We start from the raw sequence: 15,280 nt of genomic DNA, 5'->3' as shown, positions 1-15,280 counted from the left end.
TAACAAAACGGGAAAAAACCAAGAAGGCACAAAGAAAAAGTATTCACAGCTGAATTCGTTGAAAATTGTTGATATGAACAACGGGGCGTATGCGTGTTTTGGTTATTCTTTTCTTGACCTCAAAGTGATGCAATTTAAATATATGAATTTCACCCCAGAGTTCATTGTTATGTTTTTAGCGCAGTTTGAATCATTAAAAGTAATCGCTAAATGAGTTTTTTTATGCACATCAGAAAAATTACGCATACGCAGTGTTGTCCCTGTTCTGTTTTGAGATAACTCTTTTGCAATTTTATTTTATTAATTATCCTTCTTTGATTTCTTAGTTATTCGTTTATGAATCTGTGATATTAACATGAAATTAAATTATAGCAAATTGGGCTAGTGGTAAACTGTACACTTACCGGCCAGCACAGAGGTGGAGTTGTGACGGGGATCGTAGGGGCACACCGCCTGTCCGTTCTTCGTGGCCTCCAGCGTGTAGTTGCTGTCACTAATGATATACGTGTTGCACATGGGCCGGAACGAGTTGGTGCCGCAAACGAAGAGGCGACCCGGCGATGGCACCACCATGATGCGGATGTAGTTCTGGCAGGCCTCCTGAAAACGTTAAAGTTTAAGAATTTAAGCGAAAGGGCTTTAAAGGTACTTTGAGGTCTAAAGAGAATGAAACAGTTGGTGTATTTAAAATTTTCAAGGACTTTTAAAAGTCATTTATACTCTATGAACAATATTTTGAAAAGTTCAACCAGTTCGTTAGTTATTAGTAAATGTCATAAAAGTCATTTTGCGAAATAATATGTAGGTTCAAAATGGTTAAAGAGGTCACAATGTAAACTTATACGCTCTGCTTTTCCACTTCCAACCTATTTTGCATAAATGTTTCGCAAATTGTAATATTTGATGCGTTGCAAAAGCACTTCGAAAGCAAACAATGAATGTTGCCGGGGCGGTGCACCTGCAACTCAATAAATATTAAAAGGCAAATGCGCAACTTGCTCCCATTTAGCAGGAGAGGAGGAACAAACTTTTCCCATAGTGGTGGAAAATTGTTGCCTGACATTTCCGGCGCCACTACAACTACCAACCCCGCCAACTCCCCTCGTCCAGTGTCACCATTGCAGCCGGAAGTGTTTGCACTCTGACATGACAAATCATTTGAAATACTCCCAGGCAGCTGATTCCACTGTACACCTTTTATGTGTCTCTTGCATTTCCTGTGTGCGCTGAAATATTTAAATATTTGGTTTGCCTGTTAATAATGAGGCCAGTCCTTTAGTTGCATTTATTATGAGGGGTCGTTCATATACCGCTAGCTATTTTACTCCACCAAAGTATTGCCTCATGTCATTATTAAATATTTTCCTACATTTTAAGGCCAATAAAAGGGTCATAAAGTTCGCACTAATAAGTATTGCACTCACATAAAATTGTATAGTTAATTACCCTTAAGTGGCCTAATTAATTTAAAAGTCCTTGAGGAAGTTGATTGGAGATGCCTCAGAAATGCTTAGCTTTTTAATTTATGCCCATACCCGCTTTTCCTATCTTGTATTTGCACAAATTTCTTTTTCCATTTAATTTAGTTTATTGTAAAACTATAACATGAAATCCAGGGTTGGTTGTGAAGTCGTACTTTTCTTTATTTCGCTTGTAATTAACACGCATTGCAGACATAGAGGAACAATGTTTAGAATGCAATTATCTGTGATATTTATTAATTTGCTTTCGAAATTTTGCGGTTGCCACTGGCTGTGTGCACTGGTTAATAAATTATTCTTAATTATAGTTTTTGCACATAAATGGTAGCTTAACCCACCCCAAACATATACGTTATATATGATTCTTTTTCTTTAAATAAAAACATTTATTTTGTTTTAAACATTATACCACGTGGGAATATTGATTTGGCAAATATTTTAAATACAATTATAAATCTATGGTTGTGGGAAAATCAAGCAGTGGCCTTCGGCTGTCTAAGTCCTGTCAGTCAAATAAAGCTTTTAAAAATTATGAAGTGAAATGATTTTTAGGGCTCATTACTCGTCGGCGGAATTTGGTTCATTTTGTCGTGTTTTGCCATCATTTACAAAATTTTTGTCTAACCTCGGGCGTTTTGTTAGCCGTCAAAATATTTTCCTGCTTTTTCTTTTTCAACTTTTCATTCCATTGACAAAGAAACATAATGAACAATGAAACTTTTTTTTCTGCTGAAGTTTGATTTTGGCTTTGTCAAGCTATGTTTTATCTTTTACATTTTGGGTGCCGAACTGAAGGCGAAACCTCTAATAAAAATTAGCATGGTAAGGTAAGAGTTAAATACCTAATTAGATTGAAAATAGTCTGGTAATGCTGAATTGAATGGAGAGCCAGAACAAGTTGCTTAATAGAGCTGTATGCGGATAGGAATGTACCAAAGGGTATTCAGAACACTTTTGCCGTGACCCCAGCAGACAAAGAAGGCCAAAGTGTTGGTAAGCTCCGAATGAATTTAACAGCATTTTCCAATAGAACAATGGGCGACTGCAATCCCACTTTCGGTCTCAGAATTGTATTTCTGGGCAGGGCTGACTCTGGGAAAAGCCATTTGCAAACCAATTCGAATGTTGGTTGGGAAAACCAGAGAAGGCCAAATGGGAACGTGGGTGATGCTCAGTGGCCTGTTCAATGATTGAGGTCATAGTTCGACTTAATAAGGATAACAACCGGACGGTTTTCCACAACCACTCTCTTAAGTTCGGGAATCAATAATGAAAATTACAGCATAATTGCTCGTTGCACTGTGGTTCCTGTATTAATATTGAAAATTACTTCATAATTGTTTGTTGCATTCCTACTTTGATTTAACTTAATTGGCTTTAATTGCTCATTTCGAATATCATAGCTGGCTACGAAGCATTTCAAAAACATTTTTCTCTTTGATTTATTTGGTTTACTTATGTTCTCTTGTGTTGGTCAGCTTTACATCGTTGACCACTTTTGAATATTTTATAAATCATCCATGACCAGCTTTCTGGATGGCGGCAATGCACTACGATACATACATATATACCCTGCTCATTTTAAGGAATTTAACGCAAAAATCAACCAATTAAACATTGGTCAAACAACAAAAAGAAAACTTGTATGGACAAATCAAAAAGAGCAGACTGTAACAAAACTTATTTTACCACTTGACCAATTTTTCACATAGCGTGAGTAAGAACATTATATATATCGGACCGCCTTAAATGCATTCCGCATTGAGAAGATTGCAGGCTTTTGCGTCCTTTGGCGAGTTATCAGCTTGATTAACTCGACATTTTCGCACCCAAATTAGTGGCCAAAATGTCGGTTAATTAAAATTGTAAATTTTGAACTTTTCTTTTCATTTATTCTGCCCAGCCAAACAATTGCAATTTATTCTCAGAGGTTTTTACCTTTCCTACCAAATGGCATCGCAGCACGCCATTGCCAGAAGTCCCAAGAAACTTTGCTCCACTCCCTTCCTCCCTTTGATGCCATAAATAACGCGACCCACCCGGGCACAGACATATAAAGTGACCCCCACTCAGGTGGAGCCGGCAAGCAAATTGAGTTCAACAAATTACACCTGCTAATGCCCTGGCTTGCCGTATTTTTGTTGCCCCGGCTATTTTTGTTGGCCGTGCAATTGCTGGCACGACCAGCCAACAAGTGTTGGCTAATTACGTGAGCAAAAAGCCAAACTTGAAGTGCACTTGGGCATGCACAGAAATGGCGAAGAAAACACAGTCAAGGGTTCAGATAGGGCACTCGAAATTTTGGCTTGAAAATACCATAGATGTGCGGTTTTCGTGTTCTTCTAATATTTAAAAAAATATTTAAAAAATATATATTCTAAAAATTAATTCAGGGCACACATATTTGGCGATTATTAAAAAATAAGGTATATACATAAATATATAAATCTTATAACAATTTTATTATAAGCCGTTTTGATACCATATCATTTCAATCATTTAATATGAAAAAGCTTTTATACTATTTAAATAATTCATACACAACTACAAAACAACGTAACACTAGAGTGAGTGAGACGCAGTATTTGGCCTAGTTGACCGGAAACGGAAGGCGAAACAAAAAGGCAGCAACAAAGACAATTTGAAAGCCAAAATATTTGCCATTTCCATTAGGCAAAAGTTTGCTCTCGGGCTTTGATTTGCCCGCTCCCTGTGGACTGAATTTACCCCGTTGCCAGTGCTTAACTGGCATTTTCTTAATGGGTCAACTGCAGTGGTGAAGAGTTTCCAATAAATTTCCTTGATTTCTTAGCCACAAAGAAGAAAAACACAAGAACGAAGCAACAACAGAAAAAGTAGCATAAATCAATTTCTTCTTGTATGGCGTACTTCTTCCTTATAGTTTTCCATGTTTTTAGCGCGAAAAAAGTTAAGATAGATGGCGAGAAGGACAGAGAAACACTTTATTGCCTTGTTTTTGCATTTCTATGACAACGGAAGCAACAGCCAAAGTTGAAATCGAAATGGAAATAGGAATGGAAATGGGAATTGCAAGGCCATTAGGCCAAAGTGCTGGAAACTTAACAAACAGCTCGAAAAAAGCGGCAGATGAATTGAAGCGAAAGCACGAAAATATTATTTCAGGTGTCCACGATTAATTAACTGCAATTTCTAAAATCTATTTTAAGTCCGTTAAAAGTTTTGTAAAGTTAAAAATCTTTTTCGCTCCCGAACACAAAACCAATTGAGGTTAGAATGAAATGGAATTGAATGGATATCAATGTTCTAACCAAATTCATATATGTAATTTAATGAGTTTATGTTTAATGATAACTGAATGCTTAACTAGATATTTTGATTGATGGGACTTTTCACTCACCTCATCCTTGCCCTTGACGAGACACATTTTGGTATCATCCTCCGGCGATGTCCAGACCAATCGCTGCTGCTCGACGAGATCGTGTATGCTTAAATTAAAAACCGTGTTTCTGCAAGAGACAAAGAAAAGAGTTGGCATAAGAAATGGTTCGGCGCTTGTTGTGGTCAACAATTAAAGGGGTAAACTTTCCCGCAGATAGAATTTGTGCGGTTCTCGTTTTATCATTCCTATCGGTTGAGTAAAAAGGGGCAGCTGGCGGTTTCGGAGAATTAATTAAAAAATTAATTAAAATTCATTTGGCCTTTTCGGGCGGCGAGCAATCAACACGCAGCCTGTGACCAGGACCACAAAAAGCCTCTGGTCTATGTTTTGTTTTCCTTTTAACCTTTCACCCTCCTGTCGGCTTGAATGTGATATTTGTGCAGAAATTCCAAAATTTTCGTTAATAAAATTGCACACACACATGCGGTGCATGTTCGTGTGTCCAAGTGCGACCCACAATATGAAGTGGTGTGCAAGGATGGGCGTGTCACATCCTGGAATTCGAGATGTAGGGGGTAAAATTTCATAAAATCAACTCATTGATTATTGAAACCGCAACTACGTGTGAGTGTGAGTGTGTATATATGAGTGTATCTGTGTGGGTTTGGTTAGTCCACCTTGCTGTGGGTGCACTTCGGTTGAACACTTTATGACTACCAAATACGGGAATCAGCCATCGCACCACCCAAATATCACCCGAAAAACCTGCATAACCTTATCCAAACTTTTCAAATTTGCCCCCATTTTTTTGTGTTTTCTTTTTTTGTTTTTTGTTATGCTTTGGTCTGAGTGCAGCAAAAGGAGCGTAAAATTTTAAATAAATACATAGATATGCAGATACTATTTGCGTGAGAGCAGTGGGCTTGCATGCAGATTGCCAAATTGCGCAAAGCTTCTAGTTAAGAAACGAAATGAATTGTATCAAATATGGCATAGGTTTACCATAGGGGTATTTTCGAAATAAATTCATATCTTTCTCAGAAACGCACAGCGCATGAATGAATATGAATATATAATATATAATCAGTGCTTAGTTTGCGTACTGCATTTGATATTGGTCAGTTTGGAGTTGTACTCTTCAAATATTGGGGTAAAATCACTAAACTGAGGCAAACGAATGACCAACTTCGGTGGCATTGGGGACAGGACTTTACCCAGAATAGGACACAACCTTTGTTTGGCAATTATGCAGCGCGTTTTAATTATGACAACGGCGAAAGGCAACTTCAAACGAACGTGAATGTGCACCATCAGCAACATCGTAGAATGCCAGCAAAATCAGCAAAGTTGCTGCAGCTGCACACTTCCCTTGACTACCCCATCCCCTACCCCACGAATGTCAGCACCTCCTGTTCGCAGGACGAACTATATGGCTATGGATATATGCGCCGGTACATATGTACACATAAAATGCGCCGAACCAAATTAGCATATAAAGGGGACAGTCGCCATAATGTGTTGGTCCCGCCCGGGCTAGAAAGGCAGGTGGAAAGGCTCGAATGTTGGTGATAGGTTAAGGGATTCGTGCTGGAAGTATCACCGAAGACTAACTACGAATACGCTGCTTTAAATTAAGGAATATCGCAAGACTAAAGTGAACATTTGTTAAAAACAGACACATTTTCAGTTAAAATAGCATTTTTTATAAGCTTTGATATAAAAATTTAATTAAAAATGTTATTAAGTGTAGAAAAAGTCTGCTTTTGTCGAATAATCTATTAAATAACTTTTAAATGTTATTATCGAATAAAATATTTGTATATTGGATGTGGTAAGAGTGGGCTATAAAAAATTGGGTCAAAGGGTGTTGCAATTGCTGGTGTTGCTTCTGTGGCAGAATGCTGTTGTTGCTGTCGCTTGTCGGCTTGCAACGCTCACAAACACATAAACACTTTAGCGCATTGCTTAACACACATAGGAGCACACTAACACACACACACGCACATTTTTGCAGAGTGCAACAAGCAATGCAAGCGCTTGTGAAAATGTCGCGGAAAATGCCAAAGCGAGGTGAAAGCAAAGGGAAATGGTAAGGCCATGTATGTGTGCGTGTGCTTGTGTAGAGTGGAGTGGAGCATTTTAAAGAACGCATTTGGCGTGAAAACCGAGCTCATAAATATTTTTCACACGGCATAGTGTGTTAGTGTTGCAGTTGTTCCAGTTGTTGTTGCCTGCCAGCAGTGAACGCAACGATTACGCCAGGATTTCCACTGCTTTGGCTCGTATTATCCTGGCGCTGTTGTTGTTCTTCTTGCCATCCTTGTTGCAGTTGCACATTTAGCAATGCTCGTTGTTGCCGCTGCTTTGCAGTTTATTATTATGCAGCTTAAGCGCAGTTGGCAAATATAAAGGGGAATATGTATGTGGTGGGGAGTTCCTCTTGGAAAACGTTTACAGTTTACATTTTAGTGGGATGAAACGCTGGCGATAATGAGGCAACCACAATACCAACAAATTTTGGTGAGCATATTAAAGGCTCAGGCGGAAACATGCTTAAAATTTAGAAAATTAAATTTTTAAATATCAGTCAAACAGTAATCACCACTCCAGTCAATTTCATATAAACTAGACCATCTATCGTATGCTAACAATTGTTATTTAACTAAAAATCGAACAATAAATCGGTATGAACTTTCTAAATGAGTACACCCAATCTGAACGAAACACAACATGCATGAAACCAAATATAATAAAAGGATAAGTGCAGGAAGCAAATTTACGAGCTTGTCTGCTAACGATAACTAGGCAAATCAGGCAAAACAACACTTTGCGTGGTAACCATTTGATGGCAGACCATGGGTTTGAAATTCCTGCGGTTTGTGGTAATGCCATTAAGCCCCAAAATAATTCGTGGTTTACACAGACATGTGCCAAATTTAGCTTGAACACGGAATGATTTGAAGCTACATGCATATAAATATAAATTTTAAACCTACCAATTATTTATACGGAAAATAATTTCAAATTAAAATATGTTTGGCAGAAAAGAAGTTTATCAAAAACAATCCGCTACCGTTTAAAATGCCAGAAATGTTAAATAAATTACAAAACACCAGACAAACACAAAACATGTATAATTTACTTGCCTAAAACAAGTTTAAATTCGTTTAAAATTCGCTCATTATTCGCCAGCCGTTAACCAACCGAATAACAGCAAGCAAATCAACCATCCGCCGCGTTGCCAGCCATCGGAAAGGCAAAAGCCACAAGGACAACCAGCAGGAAAATAAAACCCGCCCGCAGGACCCTCTTCATGAAACAAAAGCCACATGCACATAAATAACAGCATTGTGGTCGAGAAGACATCGCGAAACCTCTGAGAAAAGGATACACATTGAAGGTAACAACAGTCATAAAATAGATTGAAGGCAAGACGAATAACGAAAACTGGTGTAGCCATCATTTCAATCGGTGTTTTTGTGGTTTGGCCCACAAAAAGTATTGGTTATAAACAGGATAAAACAAAATTTCCAAATAAATATTATATGTCTAGACTCACAAGGAAAATATGTAAAAGGAAGCCGTAAATTACTCATACGCAATGTAGAACGACCTTGGTTAGGCCTACAGAAAACCCCCTCACTTCTCCATTTAGTACCGCTTGAATGATTGATTGGATTGTCGAGCTTGTTTTCTTGGTATTTTCATCTTTTGGAGTATAAAATTTCAAGGTGACACGCACATTTTTGGGTATTATGTAAATTAAAAAGACAGGCATTCCAAGAAAAATGATTCGTTCTGTGTTACAGCACAAAATCATTGCCGGGCAAAATTGGCAATTCACTTGAATAATGAAAATTCCCTTGACACTCGATTCCAATCAACACCTTCGTGGAAATTTTTAAAGAGTTTCAAGACTTTATGTTGATTATAGTATTTGAAGGTATGCATTTTACATCAAAAAATTCTTACTTTCATGTCTATTTTAAACAAGAAAACATTTTAATTGTCTCTGCCTTCAACTTGTTTGTTTTATAGATGAAAATATGAATAGTTTTCGAATAAATTAAGACTTAAAAGTATGCTGGAATGCGAGAGGTGTTCTAAAAACAATACACAATTCCATAGCTAATGTAAACCCTTTTTAATATATTTTGCTGCTTCAGGTCCTTTTGATAAACACTGCTAAGCTCTGCTTTTGCGTAAATCAATTCCTTATCTCCATAAATTTCCTTTGAATGGCCAATTGAGATGGCAAATTGCAGGACTGAATTCATCATGAAAAATGCCAGCAACGTTCAGTGTCACACGTCATCAGCGCCCCAAGGGAATGCCCGAAGGCAATCAGAGAAAAGAACACTCGACTTCCGGAATGCATTGATGCATTGATGCGTTGATGCCGATTCTGATGCTGCTGCTACTGCTGCTGCTGATTCCGATTTCGATTCCGATGCAGCCCTGCCTGCGAGGGGGGCGGCATATATCGTGGGCGTGGCATATGGGGGTTGACATAACGGTAAATGGCTTTTCTGAATAGCTAAGCAAATCAGGCGAACATCTCATGTTTCTTCGCTTTCAAGGCTTTTTTGGTTTGCCTTGGTTTGGGTAGAATTTATGTTTGTCGCCGCCATTTGCATGCGCTCGGTGTCTTAGTGTGCGTGTGTTTGAAACGGCAGCCATTTCAAAAAGAAAGAATATATTGGAGTCCAACAGAGAAAAAGGGGGTAGTCCCTTGCTCACTCACATCCATCACCATTTCGAGCTGAGCCTTTGTCATTTTTCATTGACTTTTGACTGTGCCAGGGCTATGGCTTCGACTTCAACTTCATTCCACATCATACGATGATGCTGACTAAGCCAATTCAGGGTTCAGGACTTTGTGTGCTACTATTCTACACTGGCAACAAAATTAGCATTTCAAATGGTTTATTCAATGAGCCTCCCGCCTTAAAATGTTATTGGGTACTAATGTGTTCTGCATATATTTAAAAAATGCACAAGTTCGGTTTTTTTGAAACTTTTTTCAAGTGTATGGCTTGCATTTCCATGTTATTGACCAAAGTTTTTTCGCATGTGTGCAACAAGCCCGGCCCAAACAAGCCAAACCAAATCAACCAACCAAACTCCGAACTGAGCCACGTTATACCGTGCCATTCACTCAATGGAGGCAGAAAATGTCGAAACTGTCAAATGCCAAAAACCCAAATGTGAATTGCCCGAGCTGAGCTGACCCACAACTCGATATCGTTGTAGTTGCATCACCCACGGCACCACCCATGCACCCAGTCACCCACCGAACCAATCAGTCCCGTTAACCAGGTGGTGGCATTTGACTTTTGCCCTTTGGCCAAGTCAGGTGCGGAGCGATTGTTCCTGGCCACAGGCAAACATGGCAAAGCGAATTGCATTTCATCATTGTGGTCCCATAAGCATGATTAAACTCCATTTCGTAGCCAAAATTGGACATTCTTGGCAAAGCCACATAAAATATTAACTGCATTTCGAATCACTTTTAATTTGATGACTCTTGGCCAAACTGCTTAGCCTTCGATCCCAGTCGTCCATTTTAGAAATTGTGAAATAAGAGCTGACTGCGCAATAAGAATATTTTGTTTAAGAAGTGAAGTACAGTGGTATTCAGAAGCATATTCTCAATAATAGAATAAAAGACCTTATATTTTCGATTATATATATATGTCACAATCACATAATTAATATTAAAATCACATATTCACTTGAAGCCAAGTCAATATATTAATGAAATCAATCCCTTTCTGTACAAAGGCCCTCTGAACAATGGCCATTGGCCCATAAGAAATACCTTTTACACAAATCTATTTTGTGTGCTACAGGCATTGACTAGGCTATAAACAATGGCCCATTGAAAACAATGCGTGCGCTTTCCCAAGGCTTTTAAGCCTGTGAAATGGCCAGGCAGACAATTCAATTCGAAATCCTTCAATCCATTCATCGGGACGATTACATTTCAATCCTAACTTCTGATGGGTTTGGCCACGCAGAAATGGACTTAAATCGTCAGAAATTAGCGGATGCCTGCCGCATTCACACATACACGCTGATGTGAGCAAAAACGAGGGCAAACGGAAATGAATTTGCGGTGCCGAAATGATTGTTGTGCGGTTGCACAAAGGACTCGACACACACACACACAAATGCAGGATACAGGATAAGAACAAAATGAAATAAAAGATGGACACCGCCGTGAGATTGTGTGCGTGTTTGTGAGCAAAGGAATTTTCAGACCTGCCGACAAAAGGAAAATTGCATACAAAAATTGGATACGCGATTGCAAGCGAACAGTGGGGCTAAAGCAAAAGTTTTCCTTAATGTGTGAAAAACCAATATTATTAATTAAATTGGTTTGCCTTCTATCTTTCAAGAAGATGAAATAGTGATATAGAGCTTTTGTTCTATGGATGTTTGTCTTATAGGCTTAACCTAATATCTATACATTAATAGACCACTGTGCTCTGTCGCTGTTGAAAAAGACGTTAAAAGCCGAAAGATAGGCTGGCATATAGAACACACTCGAATTCAAAACGTGAGGAATAAGGACAGGCGCAGAGAGACTGAAAGACAGAGAGAGATGGCAAATAAAGCAAGGCCCGTTGGGCAATGAAATGGATTTTCCTTTGTTCGCTTAGCAATTTTATTTCCGCCTTTGTCGCGATTCATTCGATTGCCTGCCAACCTGACATGAACGGCATGGAATGGAACGGAAACGCGCGGGTGGAACGGAATGGAAAAGGGAACGGATGGTATGGGATGGCATGGCATGGAATGCGGCAATGACAGCAGGGAAAACGTTGGCACATTTTTTCCATCTTAATGTGTTAACCCAATTTTCATGTCGAGCGCATTGCCATGGAATATTTATAGATCGCAGCGAGAAAATCTAGAAGCGAAGGAAAAGCTTTACGAGTATTTGCCGCCTAGTTTTCGCAACGCGCATAGCGCAGGAGCTGTCCTGGTTTAGACAAGCACTTCTGGCTTATTTGCATAAGTGTCGTAAGAGATACGAACAGTAATGGCTAAGGTAGTTAGCCTAATAAGTTAGCAGTTCCATTGGGGATTTACATTTCTAATACAAATAATACTTAATAAACAGAAAATTGTAATCTAATTTTATACCATTAGGTTTATTGCATTGCAACCTTAGTTTCAAAAATGATTGAAATGATAAAAATATTTTATAGATTTGTTGAGTTTTTTAGGACTAAGATTGGGTACTTAAATCAAATTATTAGATTAAGGCTTAATCATAAAATATTAGAAACAGAGAGAAGGCTTAGGCCGTTTGGGGGCGTAACAAAATGAATAAGAATGAAAGAAAAGAAATGAAAGGAGTTTTGGCATGGTTGACATCATGTGCGGGTTTAAGTACCCATCGTAGTACCTGCTTGCCACAGGAAATGTAACGGTATAGCTATGCCATGGAAAAGGTGCGTTTTGGGTGTATGTATGTGTATGGTTGCCTGGCAGAACTTTCCCTTTGCACTCTTCTTTTTTTTTAAACATTGTTCATGACGTTTCACATGCAAAACGCGTGTCACATTCGCATTTCCGCCTGTCATCCTAGTTTAGTTGGTCCACCCTAGCCATACACACTACTCGTACATGCTGCCACAAATACATGCACACTAGGAAACCCAAGCCCACGCACACACTTAAACACACGTGGTGCTTTTTGGCTTTCGCCGACATTCGCAGAAGAGGTTTTCCTTTGGTTACTTTGACTCTTTTGGGGTCTGATAAGTGGATATGTGCGTGTGTGAATTCCCTTTCGCAATGCGAGTGTGCAACTTGTTAAAAATCCATTAATCACGTAAGTGGCAACTCTGGATACGACATTGCCGGCATACAAATTTGTTCACGCGTGCGAAAATACAAAAAAATAAAAAGACTGGAGGAAAACCCAGCACATATATGTATGTATGCGAGAATTTGTGTGTATAAGGGGGTTTTCTTTAATTTTCCAGCTTTGGTTATGGTTTTGCATTTTATTGCCTCATTATCTTCACATTGTAAATTACTCGGCAGCAAAACGACTCAGAAAGCGCTTTCCAACTTTATTTATAGCAACTATTTAGGCGAATTAGTTTGCAAATTCGTTTAGAACGTAATTGAGAAATTCTAGGCATCAGCATTAGTATATAATATTATGTATGCGAACTCATTTCATGGAAACATGGCCTGACATGCAGTTAAAATGAAACTGCATTCTTTTCATTTAATTATGTGTGCATTGAATGACCACGAACTATTTAAAGTTGAAGCCCTGTCCTTACAGTTTACCATTGTTCCATTTGGTGAAGGAATTCGGTCCATTCATTACAAGCTGCAAGCATTCTTCGACTAAAAAGTTAACACAACGCCACATTCACAATCACACACATGAAGACACCGAGTGAAGCAAGTTTATTAAGTCTCGTTGGGCCCCAAAAAGTGTGCAACATTTTAATATGTATGTCAGTGCGTTGTCCATGTGGGAGCGGTAATGTGGGTGTGTTTATGTGCTCATATGTGCTGGCATTGTCTAGGCAAAATATAATAAACCCTACATTTGCAGCAAACATATTTTGCGGTCTCTGACAACGACAAAATCCACCGTACCCCGCACTTTCGAAAAAAGCCCGAGTCTCGCCCGAAAAACCTTGGCAACCCTTTAAGTCTTCTGGGGTTATATCTCGAGAAGGAAGTACTGGAAACTTTAGTTCAGCACAGTTCCTCATATCTTTGGGGCACCTGCTGCAAAAGTTTCCGCTTCCTTTCGCACTGGTTTTTGTTTCTGTTTCTCTTGCCAGCGTTGCCGGCAAAATCAAAGTTGCCACGAGAACTAGCTAAGGGTAGACTCCATGCCCCCGAAAACCCCATGCGTTCTACCTATTTTCGGCTCCGAGAAAGTTTGTCATGTTGGTACGTACATATATGCGAAAGTGAACATGCTAGTATCTTCTACTTAAATTAAATACAATGTCTGCAGAAAATAAATTGAAGTTTGCTTTATGTGTATTTTTCACTTGCCCTTATTCCTACCAATTTAGAGATTTCCCTTCAACCAAATCCTTGGCGCCGACTTACAAGGAATCCAACCTTGAGGGAATTGACAATGTAAGAAAGCCAATGCGAACATAATTGGGGGTACCACTCATAAATAATTTAACTCAATGGATTTTTGTTACAATTTAATGCCAGCTAGGTCAAGGGGGATTAAGCTCACATTTTATTTCTAGCTTCTGGTTTAAAATTGCCATGAGTTGTTTTTCAAAGAACCAACATGTCGAAATGTGGGGAAATGATTACATATTTAATAAGATTAGTTGCTGCTGGTTATTCAATTCCTTAACCCAATATGTGTTCCTCTAAACGCATCACAAGTATATTATATTTGTAAAGTTAAGGGATAAATGGTCTCTTACCTGGCACCGATGAGCAGACTGTTGCCATCCTTGGTGACGAGCTTGAAGTGATCCACAACACTTTCGTTGCCCACAAACTTCAGTACATCTTCGGGACCTGGAAGCCGGAAAGAAAAGAGGATTATAAATAAATTGCACCAGGCAACGGGGAGTGGATAGAAGCCGGCTGGCTGGGAGACAGATGAGATGGCCGGATGGTTTTGGTTCGGCCAGCAAATGCCTAATTAGGCAATTAGGCGGCGTTAAAGGCGACAAAAGGCAGTTGAGAAGAAAGGAAAATGGCAAGCGGATTATCTGGCAGCAGCGTAAAAAGCAGTGGAATATTTAGCCACATGGCGCTGCAAAGGGAGCCAACGCAGCTGAAGTTGCAAAAAAGGAAATGGGAAATGGGGCATGGGGCATGGGGCATGACGCCGGGAGTCCTGATGGCAACATTCCCACCCGCTGATATGCAAAAAAGGGCAGCTGCACTTAGAATGGCCCGTTTAGCAACAGCAACATAATCAGCAGCTGCAAGTACAATTTTTGTCGTTTGTTTACTTTGGTTATTTGCATCTACTTTATGCAGCCGTTCCGGAAAACCTTTGTTGCCTTGCCACTTGCCACAAACTGCAACCAGTTCATCCATCTGTCTGGCCGATAAAAAGAGGAGCGGTTGCCACGGGGATTAAGCCGCAAGGTAAACTGTGAAGTTTCAATAATTTATGTTGTTTCTTTCGTAAAATAATAATAAACGCGCTTTAAGAAATATTATGCCTAAGTTTATTATCAAAAATAGTTAAGGCAATAATTTCATTTCAAAACGTTTGCCTTTAAGATTCATAAGAACATAAAAGAAAGCTTTGAATATTATCATATATATTAAATTTTTAATGAAAACCATTTGGATTGCATAGATCCCTGTGGTTTCATCTTTTTATCGCGCATTTAGTACTTATTTCACCAGCAGCCAGCATTTGGATCAATGACGTTGCAGAAGCTAAAAATAATTTTTCTTA

General features: G+C 39.0%; 1 protein-coding gene across 2 annotated transcripts in view; it reads right to left on the bottom strand.

Moving 5' to 3' along the window:
- Positions 1 to 15,280, bottom strand: part of LOC6611722 (semaphorin-1A) — a 115,363-nt gene that overhangs the window by 20,739 nt on the left and 79,344 nt on the right. For both annotated transcript variants that reach the window (XR_004361420.1, XM_002036217.2), the window contains exons 4-6: positions 14,283 to 14,379; positions 4,861 to 4,969; positions 405 to 600 (exon numbers count right to left, since the gene is read on the bottom strand). Coding sequence is in view for 1 of the 2 variants with exons in the window: in XM_002036217.2 (XP_002036253.1) it covers positions 405 to 600; positions 4,861 to 4,969; positions 14,283 to 14,379 (402 nt within the window). In the remaining variant the exon portion in view is untranslated. The remainder of the gene's footprint in view (positions 1 to 404; positions 601 to 4,860; positions 4,970 to 14,282; positions 14,380 to 15,280) is intronic.

This window comes from Drosophila sechellia, chromosome 2L, assembly GCF_004382195.2.
Source record: "Drosophila sechellia strain sech25 chromosome 2L, ASM438219v1, whole genome shotgun sequence".
In the NCBI taxonomy this organism is placed as follows: domain Eukaryota; kingdom Metazoa; phylum Arthropoda; class Insecta; order Diptera; family Drosophilidae; genus Drosophila; species Drosophila sechellia.
This window is presented reverse-complemented; position numbering and strand designations above follow the sequence as displayed.